The sequence below is a fragment of the Egretta garzetta genome, unplaced genomic scaffold (assembly GCF_000687185.1).
Source record: "Egretta garzetta isolate BGI_Z169 unplaced genomic scaffold, ASM68718v1 scaffold38, whole genome shotgun sequence".
Taxonomy (NCBI): Eukaryota; Metazoa; Chordata; class Aves; order Pelecaniformes; family Ardeidae; genus Egretta; species Egretta garzetta.
In genome coordinates, this window is record NW_009260667.1 from 2,464,806 (window position 1) to 2,485,946 (window position 21,141).

Consider the following 21,141-nt stretch of genomic DNA (forward strand, 5'->3'; position numbering starts at 1 on the left):
TTCCTGCTGTTGTGGTAACGTGTAAACACCAAATTATTTTTAAGCAAATTTCGACTTGGAAGCATCTCTGTTAGCTTTAGGTTTTGTAAAGACAAAAGTTCTGAACTGATCTCTAAAAAGCATGCCTTTGTTTGAAATGTTATAGTCATTTTTAATTTAGTATTCAGTTGCAGTGATGATTTTAAATAATGTAAATTACTCTCAGGCCAAATTGTGAATCAGCCATGCTGGTGAAGGTCTAGCTGAGGTTTTTTTGAAGTTCACGTAGAGCTATACAGCTTCTAAAGTCTTACACCTCCAGAAGCATTTAACCACTGGAGTCCGTGGCGGAGCCAGAGCTAATAAACTTTTTTTGGACCTGGCCTGGCCAAATGCAGAGGCAACTTAGTTGTCCTTGTTCCATATTTATATTACTGGGAACACTGGAGAGGCGCTTGGAAGATGCAAAGAAAGCCAGCACGGAGCTGAAGCTAAACCTCCTGGTGAACCACAGTAGTAGGCAGGGGAGAGTCGATCCCCGTGTTTGCCAGTTGTGTTGGTACAGTTAGGGAGGGGCTTTGCTTCTTTGTCACAAATATTGGAATTGAAAGCAATGGTGTTTCCATACAGCTTTCATAGATTGGTAATGTTAACAGCAAAGGCAATTTCTCACTATTGCCTTCCTCAGTTTGAATCGTTACTAGTGAAACTCATCATAAAATTGAGCCGCTCCAGAGAATAGTAAGCTCTGGAAAAGTGCACATTGGAAACAATCCAACATGCCGGTCACGTGATCACTTCGGTAATAATTTGAAATAAGATGGAAAGATCGTGCAGTCTGACTCAGTGCTGACTAATTAGTGGATATTATTGTAGCTCACTCGGAGGAGTTCTCATTTGCTGCACTGTAGGTTTCCTGTATGATTTTTTTTTTTTTCTGTGGTGCATTCCCCACAGCTGACATGAGGACAGACTTTTCTTTTAAACGTACTTCCATAGTTTTCCTGTTATATTTTAGTCATCTACAGCTTTTCGTTACATGGCCATACTGGATATTTAATTAGACGTGTAGAGTACATTAAACTAAATATCTGTGTAAGAGAATGGCTTGGGTACTCAGTGAAAGCAATTCAATAAATTATTGAACCATTAAAACCTCTGAAGACCGTGCAGGCTGGCTTTGATGCAGGTGAACTTGCCTATAGAAAAGCTTAGTGAAATTAAGAAAGTATTTGCATGATTTTCATCATTCCTTAATCAAGTATTATCATCATGCACCTGTGTAAAATGATTAAAATGACTAGGTTAATGCCTTATTTCCTGGGTTTATGCTATTAAAATAATGAAGATAAGGCTCTACTAATGCCTTTTTAATTGAATAAAATAAAAGGACACATTTATGTTAGATGGTAACACAGTCAAGATATTTTTAAAAGCCTTAAAGTATCCCTATTTAGAATATAAATTAAAAAATCTGCAAAACCTTATAGATAAGAGTTGTTGGGTATTTAGCCCATCTGAAATTCAGGCATATGCTTAATGGTAGATTTTTGGATGCTACAGCCAGTATCCTGCTTAAAACCTTTTGGTTATGGATATGTAGCTTATCCAGACTTACCAGAATTAATCACATCACAGCAGTATTCAAAACAAACTGACCACCATCTTATTTAAGTCTGAAATACTAGATTTTTAGACCTGATGGTACAGACCCACTTTATCTTCTCATTCCTGATTTATAAGGAGCAGAATCTCCTCGCAGCTACATTATCTGCCCCAAATGCATGGGTTCCTAATGAGTTCCTAGTTCTTGAAATATTCCTTAGTTCTGTATCATTGCATAGGTGGTCTTTTTAGTAGAAGAATTCTCTTTGTCAACTAGGATGCACTTTGTAGTTCCACGTGTTGCATTTTGAAGTGTCTTTTTTTTTTTTACAGTCAGTTCATAATAGGTACGCTTTTGTGAACTGAGCATTGTATATTTTAAGATAAAAAGTATGACAGTATCAATCACATGATTATTTTAATTAAAGTGCCAACCTTTTTAAAAAAGAAATGATGTAATTGTTCCATGGCTTTGAATACAATACTTCATTAATTTCGTCAGTCTTATTTTGTGAGGTTGCCCAGAAAACTGTCTCTTGTCTAGCTTCTCTAAAGAAAATAGACTTTGGGGCCCAATCAAATGGGCTTGTACTAACATGAGGATAAAAAGACTGGGGAACAAGTGTCAGTAGCTGTTAAAGTTAATTTTACAAACAGAACCTCAAGAGCTGTAATTGCGAAAATGTATTACATGACCATTCAGAAAAGTGTTTTAAAAGAGAATCTTTAATAAAGAACTGATACGGTGACTGTGCTGATTACCAGATACAACAATGGTGGCATAACAGCTTTGCTGCAAATAGTGTTTTCCATAATGCTTTTATATTACTGAAAATAATTTCCTGCAGTTTGTTAGAGATTTTTAAAAAGACAGATATCAAGTCACTCCAGAGAATAAGAGAGATTTCTTAGAGACTTGGCAAAAAGGAGTCACATTTTCTCTGCTTAGCTTAAGGTTAAGGCTGATCTTTAGGGACTGCTTTCTGAAAATCTTTTCCTGTGGTTCAAACTACCCTGCCATTAGAAGCACTGATGAGTATTTACCTTGTTTGAAACCAGAAGATTGCTTCTTATTATGCAAGGAGTGCAGCTTATTTTTTTTTTCTCATTCAGTCCAAATCTGAGCATGAATTGCAGGGAAAATTCTGATGCAGTGTGGATTTTTAATCTAAATCCAATTTAGATCTGCATTGCTGCTGCCAGATTTGCGTTGTGCATGAGATGCATGCTTAGTTTGTGTGTCTGATTACAGTACCTTGAGTTAAAATACATGCTGTCAGTGCCTTATGAGTTAATCTTTTTCTATCCATTCTGTCTTCTGTAAAAGGAAATTCTCTGTACTGAGGAAGAATTTGATCCTTTGAAGTCTGCATGATTCTATGCGAGCCAAACTAGACAAACATTTTAGAAGATGTGTTGATATCCAAACATTGGCCCGAAGGCTTTTTTTTTTGTAGAAAATCCAGCTTTCTTGCTTGTTGATAGTGGTAAAACTTGTGTATTCCTTTTTGGGTTTTTTATTGCTGTAACGCTGTGCAAATGCTAAATATTTTCAGGCCTGTTGGTGGTAAGGCTGAATTGAGTTCTATGAGTTTTGCAAATATTAACATTTTTTAGCAGTAGAGTTCTGAGATCTTTAATTGTTCTTCAGGCTCTCTTTTACCCTGTACAAGATCATACTCAATACCAAGGGTCAGGAGAGGGCAGGGAAATTGGTATTTAATTTCTATAGTAATTTGGAGTTCGAATTGTTCAGGGGTGATGATAGAGCATTAGTCATAGTGAATTGCTTGTATGACCAATTTCCCATTGTGTGTCCTTTTGCAAGTCATTTGGCACTTTGTGCTGTTAATGACACACCTTGATCTTCTCTTCATTCATTACGTTGTTTGTCTTCAAAGTCTGGAAGATCCTGTGGTGCTTAAAAGTAATGTATATACGCAATGTACATAAATTCTTTTGTATGGATGAATCTACAGGATTGTGTTAAAAGTACCAATTTCAGTTGACTTGAAGCTCCTGCCACATCATATAACTCAGGCATTCTGTTAACTAAATTCTTCCATAAGGCCACAAATTTCACTTAATTGCTCCTAAATATCAAGTCCTCTGCTGAATCCACTTGGGTGTTGTAGGCCTCTGTTCAAACAGTCAGAATATGTCCCCTTCCTCCAGACATGCACATCAGTGGGGTTTATATGTGAAGTTCCCTTATTTAGCATTTCTGAAAATCATGCCTATACCTTTCAGTTTTTTTTAAGCTTTCTGAAGATCCATTTAGGTGGGTAACATCAGGTGCTCTGATTTGAAAACCTTAAATATTCTCAGTAATGTTTTATATCCAAGAGCAGCAAAAAGAGAAGAGGTAGTGAGGGAGTTCAAGAACTGAAGCCATGAGGAAAGGTGGCTTACAGGAATTAAAATTGGGATTGGACTTTTCTTTTGGAAAATTGAGTTCTGCTGCAAACCAAGTAAGAAAAATGATGATACAGTTTGTGTAAAAGTCCTATAAAATAATCCTGTTCATTTTGTGATTCCTAAAATAAAAATATTACACTTTTTATGGCTCTTTTATTTTAATAAAATTTTATCCAGACTACCATGACTGTGAGGAGTCTTTGACTCTGCCATAAAACCTAATGCACACTAATGATATAGGTGTTTTCCATCTGTATAAGGGAGATGTTTGATGGAATACTGATTAATTATTTTCAATTTTTTTTTTATTATTTTTAAGATATTGTTCATGAAAATCTGAAAATGGGGTCAGATGGTGAAAGTGACCAAGCTTCTGGAACGTCATCTGATGAAGTTCAGTCTCCCACGGGTGTTTGTCTCAGAAACCGGATACACAGACGAATCTCAATGGAGGTAATTTACTTTTCACATAACGATCATTTAAATTGACAAGAGAGTTGGGGGTTGCTTTAATTCTTCGTTATAACTGGTTGTCTTCTCAATTAACTGTAGCTGTTCTGACATGTTTCATGCAGAGAGCATTATTTTCATAGTACTTAAATTTCTGTTTCCATTTGTCACACAGAAATCAGATTATTATCTTGAATTGTTTATGAGCTGTTAATTTTGAAAATTAAATATGTTTTAAAACTTGGATTTTTGGGAAGAATTTATTAAGTGTAGCTTTAGAATATGTTTCTGTCGCATTCTGTGCAATTCACCGAGTATATTCAAGGAGATACAGTGTTTAGACATTTTTTACATAAGACTGTTTTCTAATCTTTGTAAAACTAGTGCTACAGCAGCAATGGTCCTGACTGCTTCAACCTTTCCTTCTCTTCCTGTTTTTTAATGAACGGAACTTTACAGGATGATAAACAAAAGGAGGAAAAGTACCTTATGAATAACTGTGCACATAATTTCCTTTATTTACGAGTCTCATTATGAATACTAGCCACCCTTGTGCTTGCTTTGTTGTCATTTCCCTTAGCGAAGAAAAACAGAAATTTCCCTGTTTCTTGAGTGCATTAAAGTTACAATTATAATGATGCCTTTGTTACAGAAGCATGTAAAATTTTGTAGTTGCTGCTTTATAGCGTACATACCAATATGCATACTTCATAAGACTTTAAATCTTCATTCAAAGCCTGATATGGAGTACAGGACTGGGGAAGGATTGGGATTTGGATAAGTTACAGTAGGGTGTACGTGCCAAAAATTCTTCATTTGTGAGGCGTGCCATTATGCTTGGAATTCCAAGACTCCAAGCATGTAATGCTGGTATGATTCCAAGAATTTGTGAACTAGCTGTATTAATTATTTGTATCATTTCTAGCACCTAGGGGGTTTTGTCTACAAATTTAGGTGTCTTCAAATTCCTAAATTTGTATGTTAATCACAAGTTTGATCCAAAGACTGTTAATTTGGACCATTTACTTGGGAGAACTAAGGTGGGTCTATTGATTTAGGCAGGATGCTTAATTGAGGAAAAAAAAGTCATTGTGAAAGCTTGCACATCAGAATGTATGCTGGAGAAACTAGAAATCAAGGAAATTATTTAAAAATATTATTTACGTTTTGCTCATTGTCTGTTTCCTCTGCATTTTGAAATGTGCATTTCGAACAGGAAAGAAATAAGGAAATTAATGATACATAATGAAATTAACAAACTGAAATGGAAATGTGTCAAGTCTTTCAGAGAGGGCTAAGAACTATTAAAGCATTCTCTTTTAAATTAGGATTCAAGAAACTCTAAAAGAAGTTACAAAATAACTCGGTAATAGTCATTAAAGTTCAGGAGATGCCTGTGTAATTTTTCAGAAGGTGTCGAATGTCAAATGACAGTCTCCCACAGCATTCTCCTGGAGAAGCTGGCGGCTCGTGGCTCAGACAGGTGTACTCTTTGTTGGGTTAAAAACCGGCTAGATGGCCGAGCCCAGAGAGTTGTGGTGAATGGAGTTCAGTCCAGTTGGCGGCCGGTCACAAGTGGTGTTTCCCAGCGCTCAGTTTTGGGACAAGTTCTCTTTAATTTCTTTATCAATGACCAGGACGAGGGGATTGAGTGCACCCTCAGTAAGTTTGCAGATGACACCAAACTGGGTGGGAATGTCATTCTGCTCGAGGGGAGGAGGGCTCTACAGAGGGACCTGGCCAGGCTGGATCGATGGCCTGAGGCCAACTGTATGAGGTTCAACAAGGCCAAGGGCCGGGTCCTGCCCTGGGGTCACCACAACCCCAGGCAGTGCTCCAGGCATGGGGCAGAGGGGCTGGAAAGCTGCCCGGCGGAAAAGGCCCTGGGGGGGTTGGTTGAGAGGGGGCTGGATATGAGCCAGCAGGGTGCCCGGGTGGCCAAGGGGGCCAGCGGCATCCCGGCTTGTATCAGGGGTGGTGGGGCGACGGAGCGGCTGAGGGAACTGGGGTTGTTTAGGCCGGAGAAAAGGAGACTGAGGGAGACCTTATCGCCCTCTACAACTCCCTGAAAGGAGGCTGTAGCGAGGTGGGTGTTGGTCTCTTCTCTCAAGTAACGGGCGATAGGACGAGAGGAAATGGTCTCAAGTTGTGCCAGGGCAGGCTTAGGTTGGACATTAGGAAAAAAAATCTTCACTGAAAGGGTTGTCAAGCATTGGAACGGGCTGCCCAGGGAAGTGGTCAAGTCCTCATCCCTGGAGGTATTTAAAAGACGGGTAGGTGAGGTTCTTAGGACATGATTTAGTGGTGGACTTGGCATTGTTAGGTTAATGGTTGGACTTGATGATCTTAAGGGTCTTTTCCAACCTAAACTGTTCTATGATTCTATAATTCTATGATTCTGTGAATAAAAACATATTTTTATTGGCCTCTCTAGTTGTGAAACAGTTCTAATATTACTGTTTAAGGGGCTTTGGGAAGCTTTTATTTCAGTTTTGTTTATCCAATGCTAATTTTCTCATTTTCCTCCGAATTCCAACTGCTTGTTTCTGATTGTTGAAATTAACATTCTTTCTTCATTGCCTGGCTCAGTCAATGAGAGCACTAATTTTTTGGCAGCTGTTCCTGTATATTCTGTGAAAATTGTAACATTTTCCCCAAATCACTTCAGTATTGATATGGTGACTTTTGCTAATGTCTAGAACACTCACTTCTGAAATTTAAGAATACTGTCATCAATAGGTATTTTTGGTTGACTTAATTTACTTCTTAGAAGTGCTTTGTAGCAGAGTAGGTGGGGTTTTTACCTTTTTGTGCATTCCAGAGGAAAAAACGCTGTAACAATCTTTGTAGCTTTGATTAAAATAACTTTCTAATCATAATCTTTTCAGTCGACTTTCTCATTTCCTAAGTGAAAAGGCCTTAAGTGATTACATTGTCTGCCTGTCTTTCTGTCCTCCTGTTTTTCCCATGGGTCATTTTCTGTCAGTTTTGACAGATGGATAGAAATCTCAGATGCTAATTTTCTATTATTAATTTCTGTGAAAAAAGCTCTGCATCAGGAGAAATTGCTAATGCATCCACTGCTAGGAAAGATGCAGCCTTTATTGAATACCACAGTGTCCACATATGAGTTGAGTCTTAAGACATACATCCATAGAAAACCAGGTTTTACTGGTTTTGCTGTTTGTGGAATTGTATTTCTTCCTTCCTCAGCCTTTGAGGGAACCAAATAAAGGTTTCCTCTCGTACCAAATCTTGCCTGCATGCCTTGGGTGATTTGTGCCATGGAGCTGGCTGGTTCAATAGTATTAATTTGATTATGTAAAGAGAAAGAAACAGTCCTTTGTTGTGAAGTAAGTTTGTGTTATTTTGGTTTTCTTTTGCTGGTTTGTGGGGATCTGTCATTTCTAGACATCATTGGGTAGCCCGAGGCCATATTCCCCTTATAATCATTTAGGATGAGTTACAGCTGTATGCTGTACATGCAGGTTGGAATAAATTAGTATGTGTGTGTGATAGGATGTTTTTCCTGTAGTCTGCTGAAGTCATTAGTCACGCTTAAAATCTGTTGTAGGATTTATTTGGTTAAACATAAAAGTTGGATAAACTCAATAAACCAATATTCCTTATTCCTCTGCATTAAGATGAATGTGCGTTTCTCACTATGACTACATCCTTTTTTGTGTTTAGTTTGGCCAATATCCACTGTATTTGTAATATTTTTGTACATAATTTCTTGGTTTATATATGTTTGTTTCTCTCTGATCAATTGGCAGAAGTCCTGATTTGTTTTGAAGGTAACTAATCAGGTAAAGCTGAAACACTGGAACAATCCTTTTTACTTGTAAGAACTTTATATGTATAGCCAAATTTTTCATACTCAGTCTGAACTTCCTCTAGAATTCTGAAAATTAGTGGCCCGTCAAAAAAACCCAACCAGGTTTTTTAAAATGCTTGCCAAAAACACGTATACTGTAATCAAAGTGCTGACTACCAATACTGAGTATTAGTATTCCTGGGATGTTTTGTCCATTAGAATGCACATTTTGATACTTACTGTCTATCCCCACTGCAATAAATCATATAATAAAGCTGCTTTCTCTGCAATTGAGAGACCTACAAATAAAATTGTAACTCTATCAAAGAACAAAAGTCTGAACTCTTGTCCAGAGTATATAAAAGATTTTGTTGGGAAAGAAAACTTGATCTTTCTAAAATTTTCATGTAGAGATATCCTGGAAGATAGAAAAGTGCAAAATAGACAATGGGGATGCAACTAGAAAATGTGTGTGTTTTAGCAGCATCTCCGTAGCAATAGACAGCTGAAATTTCAGAACCTTAAATTGACCTGGTTTAGATAGGAAATCCTCATACTGCAATGTAACCTAAATATGAAGCATTTTACATATGAAGCAGTCACATTGCAATGAGAAAGAATCCTACTCCGCAGTGAAAAATCTGCCGAGGTGAAAACTTTCCATCCACAGGAGCAGCTATGGAGATGCCAGCTGTTAATCTGTCATCTCCCCCAAATGACATAAAATTTCGGCCAGCATGACTGTTACAGGCAGGGAGATGATACACATTTGCTTCTGAATTTGACAACTCTGCAGTTATGGGACTAGACTTTTTTGATTGTTCAATATTATAGTGTGCTTAGGAAACAAAGAGAACATGCCAGAATCTCATTGTGTGGCCTAGATAAAGTTTATTTTGCCTGTAATCCACAGGCTACTAACGGTCCATAAAGCAGCTGCTTTTCTTTCTCCCTTTTCCTTCCCCTCCTTCCTCCCAGGAACCATGTTGACAGTAGGTGTGAACATCTATTGTGTGAGGAATTTGGCTTCCAACAGCTGTTAGGTTTTAATTAAAATGCCTACGAATCTAATGCTGATATTAATGATTACTTAGTAAATCAGTAAAACTGTTTATCAAAACAGATGTATGATTTTTTTTTATTTTTTTTTTTTAAGCAGCAGAAGCAATACAGCCTAGGAATGAATGCATGTGTGTCTGCATTTTAAGTGTAGGTGCTTTCGTCGTGTAATGAGAAACCCTTCTCCAGATCATGGAGTTAGAGCTTAAAGCATTTCACTTTGATTTGCTGGAAGAGAAGACATGGGCAGTAATGCATTAATATAAATTCATGTTTCAAGCCATAAGTGTTCACTGGGGGCCCTGCGCCCGTGCACTGGATAGTGAATGCTTCATTAAGAACTGTGGTGGATAAAAAATAGGGAGATGCCGTCTGTGCAAATTGAAACATCTGTTTCCCTTTCCCAGAAGTCCAAGGTCTGTAAGCTGCCTTCGCATGTGAACTGGCGGAGGGCCATAACCCACTGTTCGCCAGCCTGTTTCCCAGATATTTTATCCTGAGAAACAGTTCTTACCCGTCCGACTGTCACATTAGTGACAGGAGCATGTTCCAGATCAGGCTGTTCCTACCACACTGCTATCGGGTATATTCCTCCCCTGGGAGGATTAGCTGCAGGGTTAGTGCTTTTAGCAGAACAGAGAGAAAGACAAAGGCTATGAAGCGATCCTGTAATCATGCGTGCGTTGTACTGGTCACCTTCCGAAAGAAAGAACATAGGTAAGAAATAAGTTTTTGGTGAGCTCCACCCTTTACCGGGATCTGCCTGATTCAGGGGTCTTGATGCTGCTCGAATAACTCAATCTGCTGTTGATCCACCTGGACAAACGTACTTTCCGCGGAGAAAAGCCCACAAGATTAATTGATGTTTTAACTGATATAGCGCTAAGACTTTCTGCTTGTAGGCTTCAAATTAGAATGTGGTTGGTAGGTCCCCATTCATGTGTGCAAATAGGGCACTCTTGGCTCCATTGAACTGTGTAAATTCCGTAACAGCAGACTGGATGGCAGCACTGATCCAGGCTTTCGGTCAGAGACAGTACAGTATTTTGTCCTGTCACGAGTTTTGGAAGCAGGAAGCACTGTATCAAAGACAGCCTGAACTTGCAGCCCTACATCTCTTGCCACTCAAGAGGCTCTCTTGGATCCCCAGCAGGCATTACTACACAGTGCCTTCTCTGAGCAAAAGTTCTTCCTTTGCCCGCCCTTCTGTGCTTGTCAGCTGTATGTATAACTCTTTCTGCCTTATTTACTGGATATTGTCTAATTTCCTTCTCTGCACCTCCTGAGAATGCATAGCTTTTCTTCTGATCATCTCTTCTGTCAATCTAAGCATGCAGTCACCTACCAGAAGATTACAGTAGTAGTAGGAAAAAGCTGAAGCTGAATATAATCAGGACTTTTTGATTTTCCATGGTCGCTGTATTATCTCCATTCAGCCATGCTTGGCAGCTGTCTAAACCTTTTGCAAGGTTACACTGGAAAATACGCTGTTATTTTTGTAGACTCCTGCTTTCAAGTTCTCATGAAGCTGGATGTTTTCAAAATCCCTCTTCTAAAAACACAAATGCGTGTTCTAAATTGCTTGTATGGTTTTGACGAAACTGATGGCCCTCCTTTTGATCTATTTGATTAGCAGATTTTAATTTCTTCTACAGAAGAAAACTGATACTGCAACAAGAAAAAATTCAGCTTGGATAACAGACAGACTATAACAGACAGACTTTTTTTAACCTCCCTCTTACTAGATTTTCTAGGGGTAGCTGTTAGCAGCAATTGATGCTTTTTTGCCCTTCTGTTAGGAACCTGTGTAATACAGATGCTGAAGTCCTTGCATTCCACTTGCTAATGCTACTTCCCTTAGAAAAGTTACTGCACTAGACAGTGCCCTTTCTATAAGGATGGAATATCTGCTTTTTTGCTTCTGCTTTTTCATAACTTGGTTTTCCAAGTTCCATTTAAGAGTAGCCTGCTATCATATTGGATGTGTTCAGTCATCTCCAAAACACATCTCTAGTAATTACTGGAGTGCAGCAGATGAGAGGTCAGTACTTGGATGCGGTTTCACACCCCGCACTCCAGCCTCACTGTCCTGTCTAGGAAGGTCAGATTTCCAGTTTCCATATTCAAGAAGTTGGTTTATTTTGAATTAGCCAGTTTCTTCATGGGACTTTTCCTCTGCTAGTTGCAGCTTTGTGTTGAAGTGAATGTTTCATGTTAGTAATTAACATTATAGAGAGCTGTTCTAAGGGTCCAAGCTTGCATTTTTGCAGTGATATGTTCTGGTTTGTTTCTCATCATATTATTTCCAGTTCCCTTCCCCTCCACCTCATTCTTCTTGTAAGCTGATCAACTTATGTTGTCTGTTCCTTTTGGGCAGTTTTTCTTGCTGCTCTGTGACAGAAACTGATGAAAACATATAGAAAATCTGTGTTTAAAAATCAGGAAGGTGTAGTAGTAAATGACGCAGAGCTTGCTTTATTAGCATCTGTTACTGCCCAGCACCTACCACTGAGTCAAACCTCATCAAACCCCAGATTTCATCAGGGTTTATGTTAAGAAGCTAATGCTACAGTGTGATATCTTATTAGGTGATAATTTAGCCAGACAAACAAAATGAGACATGATCTTTTTATGGTGGTTATTATTATTTTTCCTCTTCTTCCTTATACTCTCAAAGTTCACTTCCTTATGAGCTCTCTGAGATGCAATAAAATAATGACAAAACAAAACACTCAAGAAGAATTTTGAAGTAGTTCTGGCATAATTTGTCACAAATTTCCTGTCTATTTATACACTTGATGAAAAGAAAGTAGTAATATCTCACATTTGAATTTCATTTCTCTTTTCTCAGATTTTTCAAAACTGGTTTTACGTGTCACACGTATTGTTTTTCGTTTAGTTTGGTTTCATTGGTTGCGAATAGAAGCTCCTGGAATGCAATTTCTGAATACTGTATTTGCGATGAACAGTTTCAGCCTTTCCCCTTAAAACTGCTGGGAGATAGGAAGTAAATAAAAAACAGAATGGGTTGGCTTTGGGGGCTTTTTCGTTTGTTTTTTTGTTTGGTTGGTTTTTGGGGTTTGGTTTGGTTTTTGGCTTTTTTTAAAAAAAAAAAAAATGAAAACAGGTTTTATTCAGCTGGTCGGTAGTCTAAACAGCATATCCGTTAAATTAAAATTCTTGTTAAAAGTATTTTGAAGAAGAAATTGTTGAGAATTCATTTTTTTTACTGCTTACATGAAAAGATCCTGTCTACTGACCTATAATTCTAATTTTGTGGGTTCAAAAATACTAATTGTTACAAATACTACTGAAAAGATACAGATTATTTCATAAGATTTTCATTGTTCTAAAGGAAATAAAAGGAAAGGTATCTGCTTGCAATTCTGGTTTCTGTGCTTTTAAGAGAATTACTATATATTTTTGAGTGGCCATAGCTACTCTAGGTATTGGTGGTAATTTTCTTGAACTCCTGGCTGTGAACTCCTTGCTTTGTTGATTGATGATGTGCTGGGAAAATGTGACCCCTAGCTCCAAAACTGAGACTAAACCTTAGAATTCTTAATAGTATCAATATTTCACTAATTGTACCTGGCTCCTCATCTTTTCCTAGCATGTCAACATCAAATCTGACAAACTACGTTTATGTTGAGGAGGGAGAAGAGAACATGGAATACCTGTAGTCATTGGTATTTCTCCTCGGTATGAAACTGCCTGTGGACTCAGCCTCATTGTAAAATCCCTGAAAGTATTTTGTGTACTTGATTTGATTATCATATTGATTTAATTGATGAATGAATTTCATATCTTGAGTCATGTCTGCTCCAAATATAAAAAAAGCACCTGATTCAGTGCTCAAAATGGATGTTTTCTTGAATTGTGTTGTATTTCAATAGCCTGGCTGAAAACCAGCATGGATTTATGGAGTGAGAGGTAGCAGTGATCCTTTGTAGATGGGTCTTAAGATTATGTTTTCATTACTGCTTCTAACAGAAGAGGTTCTTTGAAGATCCTCTCTTCAAATTTAACAGAATAGTAATTGATTCGTTGTGATTTAATGTTTTCGGTAAAATAATAACATCGTCATTCAAGTATAAAGGAAAAATGTAGTATTCAGGTATAAACCATTCTGCAGAAGGCTGGAAAAAATGTACTTTCTGCATCATAGTGAAATTATAGGTACACGTGTTAGTGGAGTGGAGGAACTATGATAGTTTCATATACCTAATAGGAAAACTGATATAGATGACTCATCCCAGCTGTTAAAGTAGTGGTTTTGGTTACAGTAATCAATGCTTATTTATAAAGATGGTAAAATAGCATGCTGCAAGGATGCTACAGGTTTGTTTTGATGAATGTATACGCTGGTGTGTTGCTTCAAGACCTTGGAGGTCTACAGAGCTGTAATCAAACAACAAAATTCTCTATAAATACATTCTCTTGATTTGGGGTTGGGTTTTTTCTATTTGCTTTTGCCTCTAGCAGTCTTGTTGTATGTCATAATTCTGTAGAGGATCCAGTTGGCTTCAACTGTGCTAACTCTGTCATTTGACAGAAATGTGCTGTAATTTGATAACGCAACCTTCAGAAAAAAAAACTCCACATGGTATTTGATACTAAAATGGTAGAGTAAGTATGTGCATATAAGGTAGCGTATTAGAGTATTTAAATTCTCATTGGCATAAGCAAGTGTTTTGCAGTTAATTTGCTTGCTTTGTGTATCATGAAGTAGCACATAATACGTGTTTTTATTTAAAATATTCAAGGAAAGAATACAATAATAAGTGGGGGTTTTAAAAGTAAGCATGCCATGAAGTTGAACTGTGTTGCACAGAGGGTTATATGATGTAGCATTTTAAATCTCGTTAAGCATTCTCCAGCGAACAAAAGCATGATGACTTATTAGTGAACAGCTTGTGGTTGCAGCTGACATGTCTCACTGGTATTCGCTAAAACTGGTGAGAAGACTAATTCAGACCAATGCTTACACAAGAGAGCAAAGTGTTTTCATTTGATCTATAGTGGATTGTTTGGGCTGTCAGACCAATGTCTGTAGGCTTAGGAACAATTCTTTTTCTTGTGAGGCTGTAACAAAATGTTATTGATGGAATTTTAACAGTAATAACTCTTAAAAGATAAGCTAAGATTTCGGGGAGAGGTGGAGAGGTTGTTGTCTGCTGCCATATAGTAAGTACGTACCTTAAGTAATGGTTGGTATGGAAACGTAACTTCCCAATAAACTGAAGAACCAAAGTGGTAAGGATCGCTATATAATGATGCAGCTTGGCAATATAGTTTGCGTTGCCCACCGACTACCCGCTCCTGACAGAGCTTCCGTCTCCTCTTGGCTCCTAAACCTCCATCAGCAGATAATTGCTCACTTCACTTTGAAGGGATAGTTTTCTGCCAGTTGACTTTTCTTACACCACATCACTGTTCTCCTCCAAGAAGCAATGGGAACATCTGGCCACAGGCAATGAAATACCGGGTTTGGAGGTGGCTGGCTGTTAGGATTAGCTAAATTAAACATTCAAGAAATAGTGAACTGAGGCTGATGCTATCATGTTTTTCCCTTGCAGTTTTTTTGACGAGTTGTTTGGTACTACAGGTTTGCCCCCCCCCTTTTTTTTTTTACCTCCTACTGCTTCACTGGCAGAAGCCTGAATCTTTCTTCTCTTGCTGCAGTTGTGAGTGCAGAGGCAGTCCGAAGCAGCCTCGCAGTTGAAAGATCGATGGCATTTGTAGCCCAATAGATTTGAAAAAGATTTATTGTTGCTACTCCAGCAAGAAAGAAACAGTCTGCAAATCGGCACATTTGTAAAGCGTAAAAATAAAAGTAGTCTTAGTTGTTCTGTTTTTTGTAGCATAGTGAGGATTGGGCTTGGGAACACCTCAAAAAAATCCTTCCCTAGGGCAATTTTGTGGTTGGTTATTTTTTTATTTTTTACTATTGTTATTCTGTTTTGTGCAAAATGTAGTGGTTATTATCTAAATGTGCTATGTAGGTCAAAGACATAATGACTTGAGTCATCAGAAGACAGACCAAAAAGTGTGAATATTTCAAATTGCTTCTTTTTAGAGCTTTTTTAACATGTAGAGTTCAAACATTCTATATCCTGAGTCAGAATCATCTGTGTTTCACTTCAGTGAAATGTACTGAAATGTGTAGTGCATCTTGGCAAAAAAACAAATGGTGACTTAAGGAAAAACAGAAGTTGTTGATTTTAATGTCTGATTTAAAGTGCGAAAAGTTAAGTGTTGCTTTCACAAATAGGAATGGGTTCATTCTTTGGAAAAATGTAGTTTTTTGGCAGGGTTTAAGAGAAGTGAAAATAGTTCTGTTGACCAGGAATGAGACTTCCTGAAAAGCATCACACTGTGGCACTGAAAAATATCGTCTGGGCCAAGACAAGCAATTAGAAAGAGGAATAGCTGGTAAGCTTGTATTATGGAGAATAGGAGATCAGAATAGGATAGGTAGAAAAGGCATAGAGTTGTGTGAGAGTCAGATGTGAAAAGCAGAATGTGGTACCAAAATACTAATACTAGACTCTTGTGAATGGTTTACTATGGATGGCAAGTAAAGAAGCTGATGTTTGCAACAGTATTTTGGGACATCTGAAAGGGGATCAGAAGTAAAGATACCAAAAAGGTTGGGGGTTTTATTTCTTAGTTCCAAGTATGTGTGAAAAACAGGAGTTGGAGTTTTTTTATTTGGAAGATGTGTTTGTTTACATATAATGGTTCATTAATCAGCTCACTAAACCTGCAGGATTTAAGCTGAAATGCCTGCTTCCTCTTCTTGTGCCCAAGCGTAAGTAGTCAGTGGTAGACAGAACACAGACATCAAGTTACAGCAATGCGGTTGGGTACTAGCCAGAAAAAAGAAAAGGCTCGACAAAACGTAGCTCTTCTCAGAGCATTTGCTGCAGCTCGCATTAGAAATAGATAGTAAAGATAAGCACGAGTTGGGGTAGTTTATCTCCACAGAAAACAAAGTGATATTAGTGTCACAAGTGCTTACGTGTTCATCTGCCATCAAGCAGAGCAGGACAAATGTGATTCTCATTTCAGGCAAATTATAAAAATAGTATGCATTTCTCAGCCAGTAATAAAGCAAGACTGTGAGAATAAGCACTGCGCATGAAGATAGAAAATGTGGTTTTAAGATGTAGAGGAGGGGGAAATTGCCATGAGCATTCTGGCTACCCTAGCAAAGCAACTGGTGCCTGAATATGTTCTCCAGAGCACATTCTGGAACTGGATCAAAAAATAGCTCATTAAGCAACATGCAGTTAACTGTAGGCATTTGAGCATTTAACAGCACCACGTTTACTGAACACTGGTATAAAGAATCAAAGTAGAAAATGTTATGAATTGACCTCATTTGGAAAAATAAATTGTGACATACAAGAAAGTCCTATCATATAAATTTTCTAAAAGATAGTTTATTTTACCTGAAGTACTTTGTTGTACTTGAAAGCAAAGGTTTTGCATTCCATTAAACCTTTGCTTGTTAGAGTTACAAAGGAATGCACCCAGATTCCTTCTGCATAGTTGAGGGTCTATGTACACCACTTATACACCTGTTATGTTTAAAAAAGGACACATAAGATAACATAGGGAGTTAATCTAATTTACTGCCTATAAAAAATGAAATAACAATTAAAAATATTCATAAAGGGATGCAAAATTAATTAACGATAAAAATGGACATTTAACTGTTGACAAGGTCAAAACCTTAAGTATGAAAAATTAGTGTCCTGCCATTAATTTTACATGCTTTGTTATTATTTCTTTAAACAGCCTTGTAGCAGGATCTTGTAACAGCCTGCATTTTTAACAGCCTGCTAATAATTTCCATTATAAAAAAAGTATTTTTGTTTTAGTAATTTTCCTTGGTTTAAGGGTGGGGGGGTTTTCCCCCCTTCTCTTTTTTCTGAGAAATGCTAACACGTCATTAGATTCAGTGGGTCATTGAAATCGGTGTGGACAAAGTCATCCGTCCAGAGAGTCTTTTTCATTGTTTCACAGAATTCCACAGAGGTTTAAGAGAAGCAGAAATTCTTCAAAATCTCTCTTTCCTACTGTTGCTTGTGCTCCAGCCTGGCATCATGCCAAAAGAGCAGCAAGCCACGGGGATTCAGGAGGGCAGAGTTTGCTGCTACTGAAGCAGCGGTAGCGAGGTTGCGGTGGGATGGCTGCACTAGCAGCACGAGGGAGCAGAGATGGTGGATACATCTAGCAGGCAGCTACGGGCCAAGGCCAATGCTCAGCCTGGGCATCCTCTCCACAAAGGCTGTTCAGCACCGTCAGGGAAATGGGTTGCTTCCCCCCAGCTCAACAGCCGACCCGAACTGGCCAAAGAGCTATTCTGTACCATCTGACGTGGTGCGCGGCAATAAAAGCTGGGTTAAGAAGGAAGAAGGAGGGGGACATTTGTGGCTATGGCATTCGTCTCCCACTTCCCAAGCTGCTTGGGCACACAGCTTTTGCTTTCCGTATTAAACTGTCATTACCTCCACCCACAATATCCTAACCAGCCTTCCGTCTTCTCAGCATCCCACAGGAGCAGGGAGCGAGCGCTCCACTGGCTGCGGGCTGGGCTGTTTGCTGAGGTCAGCCCACAGTGGGGGAATAAGTCTCTTGCTGCCCTAAGCCAAACAGGTTGCCTAAGTGTCAGCAGACTGCCTGGTCTGGAACGCTCAAGGCTTAAAATTTGTTGGTGTATGGTAGGGTTCTTTGCTTTGCTTTTTAACATAATCTCAGTCACATTAACTGGGTTTTTCAACTGTGTCAAACTGATGTGATTTCAGTTTTCAGTTTTTCTACTTAGCTGCTAGGAAACACTGTGCTTATTTCTCTCATGCACGTCTAATGAATCCCCTTTCACATTGCTGTGTAGCATTTAATTATGATTGCTTTCTTTTCCCAAGAGGTGGTTGCTTCAATTATTGCAAAAACTGGAGGAAGCAAGGTGGTACAGGCAAACAAAACATAATAAATTCTGTCTTTTGGGTATTCGGGTTTGCAGTCTAAATGACTTTCTTTAATTTTGCCTATTTTAGGCAGTTAGGTAAAGGATAATTATAATACAAAGAGGACTTTATATATGTGACTTTATATATGTAACTTTATATATGATCTTTCAAATATTGGCGTCATAAAAGGCTTCTGACTGGTAGGTAACAATTTTAATATATGGTTTTAAAAAAGTCTTGGCTTGGTTGCCATTTCAACACAGCCAAATGTGCATGAGTATTGCAAATACAGTAGTGTGGATCGTTAGCAGGAAAAATCTGTAAATTACCTGCTGCAGTTTCCATGAAATCATTATGTTTTCCTCTCAGAAAAGAAACTTTCTTCACCTCTAAGAAGTTAAAGAGAATGGAAAAATATTGTTATCTCTGCTTTTTTATGGTAGCTGGACTCCCAAGTCATGAATTCTTAGTAGCTGTAAAGCATCTTAGACTTGTTTTGTTTCACTTCCTCTCCATTTGAAAAGGTATGTGTTTATTGATGGCAGGTGCTGTGCATGGCATAGTTTTCAAATTGCCGTCATAGCTTAAAGACTGCCTTTGCTTACTTCTTCCTACGTACCCATCAATTTTGTACACTTGGAAATGCTTCTTCGAGGCTGCGGGGCTCAGTGTGAAGCACCACTTCGGCTGCCCCAAGGATGAGTGCTGTGGGAGGAGAGAACATACAGATGGAGAGCTTTGGGGTGCAGTCAACTCAGTAATTGTGGTCCATGATTTCAGTATCCCTATAAACAGACTCTGTTAAAATACTTACTGTCAAACAAGCACTAGGGGACAGTAAGAAGAGAGCACTACAGCAGGTTTCCACTTCTTATCTCCTTTGGAGATACTCAAAACCCGCCTGGATGATGTCCTGTCCAACCTGCTCTAGGTGAACCTGCTTTAGCAGGGGGGTTGGACTGGATGATCTCTGGAGGTCCCTTCCAACCCTTGCCATTCTGTGATTCGGTGCCATAGAGTTAATAGACAGAGTAGGAGAAAGCTATTTTGCCACAGGGTATGTGGGATAATGATGATATCTACTGTGTTCAGGAAGTTATACTGAAAAACTCAATGCTCTTCTGCTCCTGTCTTGGAATTTGTCAGATTTCTGCCTTATTTTATGTTCTTGAGCAACATGAGAACGAAAAGCAGTATATTGCCCCACTGTTGATCTGGGATTCCGATAGGAAGGTGAAGTAGAAACTGATGCTGGTCCTTCTTCTGCCATCCCTGTCTTGTTCCAGCAGTTCCATGGTTTCCTGCTGCAGTGAGATTGACAAAGCCGCTTTCTTTAAGGCAGCATGGAACTCTTTCCTTTGTGCTTATGTGTTTTGGCAAGCTACCTGCATTTTCTGAAGAATGCAATAAATTATAGGGTGGAAATATTTATTTATTTATTTATTTATTTATTTATGAAGAAGCTGATGCTCTCTTCAGTAGGGGAGGGGCAATTCTCTTGTCAGATGACTCTAGTGTCACTGAATTTTAGTTGCCTATTACAAAATTGGCATTAGCAGAGCCGGTCAAAAAGAAGGGGAAAAAAAAATACTGTAGGGATTACTGCTAGCTCCTGTTGTAATTAATCAGTTTCCCCGCTCTCCTGAAATCACACAGGCAGTTTTAAAATTGCCAATGTTTTGAAAAATTTGAAATACCAAAGTTGAAAATTAGTAAAAAAATGGGAAGCTGACAAAACTGAGGCATCCTTTTGTTTTCTTTTAATTTAGCTTCAAAATGTTGGTCAAAGCTGCTATTCTGTGAACAGTACTTCTTTTGTTTAAAGACAGTTTAAAAATTCTGTGCAAAATATGAAGTACAGACACTGATTTTTCCACTTATGCAAAGAAGCTGATGTTGAGCAGCAAAGTAGAAGCTAATAGACTTTGTGCTGTGTACCTAAGGAGGTGTGAGGAGCAAAAGCAAAACAGGAGTGTCAGGTGCCAGAAGTTGCTTTATTGGCATTCTCTCCAAAAATTTCTGCCTGTATGCATTGGCCGTAGTGAATAGCATATGGAGATCAGTCATCTGGGAGATGTATATTAGCGCTTCAGTCCTACCCAAAATTCAACTAATTGCCAAATTACATAAGTTTTTTTTAATATATATTTTTAATTGATATTTTTTGCTTAGCTGTTGCTCCAGGTACCTGTACAGATCATGCATATACATGGTTCAAATACATTATCAACACTGAAAGCTTAGCAAGTTGTCCACCAAGATCTTGAGTCTTGAAAAATCTGATGATCCAGTTCTTTGGCAGCCTAAGCCAATTTAGCTGCCGGCTTCCCAGGCTTGCCCTGCTGCCTCTCTTGCCCTGTATTCGGGCTGTGAGCTTGTCTGACCTTACACTGAACCTGTTGGGAGCACAAAGCTGGCAGGAAGCTCTGCACTTCGCCTGAGATAGTTTCTCGATGATTTAGCATGCTGAAATAGTTCAAAGCTGCTGTAAAGACATGAGTAGAAACACATGGCCAAGCCTGAGGGGAACCAAAAGGGGTGGTAGCTGACAGTGTTTCAGTTAGCTCGGGATGCCCAGAATTCAAAGCTGGAGGTGATAGGTAAGAGAGAGTAGGGTAACAACAAGAAGAGCTTGCTGCCGTCAGGTCAATATTGATTAAATCTGAGGCCCAACAGCAGAAATCTGGAGGTTCCCTCTTCTGCTGGAGAAAAGTGTGAGAACAGTGGTGATTCCAGAGATGTCCTCTTAACTTCAGGGTAGAAGCCATGGGGGTGAACTGTATAGTTTGATGCTAAGCGTGATTTTCCTTTATTTGGATAACCTACCTTTAC

The 21,141-nt window shown here is 38.6% G+C and overlaps 1 protein-coding gene across 5 annotated transcripts in view; it reads left to right on the forward strand.

The window, feature by feature from the left end:
• The window catches only part of CDK17 (cyclin dependent kinase 17), a 75,073-nt gene that overhangs the window by 33,870 nt on the left and 20,062 nt on the right, over positions 1–21,141 (forward strand). For all 5 annotated transcript variants that reach the window (XM_009645596.2, XM_009645600.2, XM_009645598.2 and 2 more), the window contains one exon: positions 4,322–4,455. In XM_009645596.2, the coding sequence (XP_009643891.1) occupies positions 4,322–4,455 (134 nt within the window). The remainder of the gene's footprint in view (positions 1–4,321; positions 4,456–21,141) is intronic.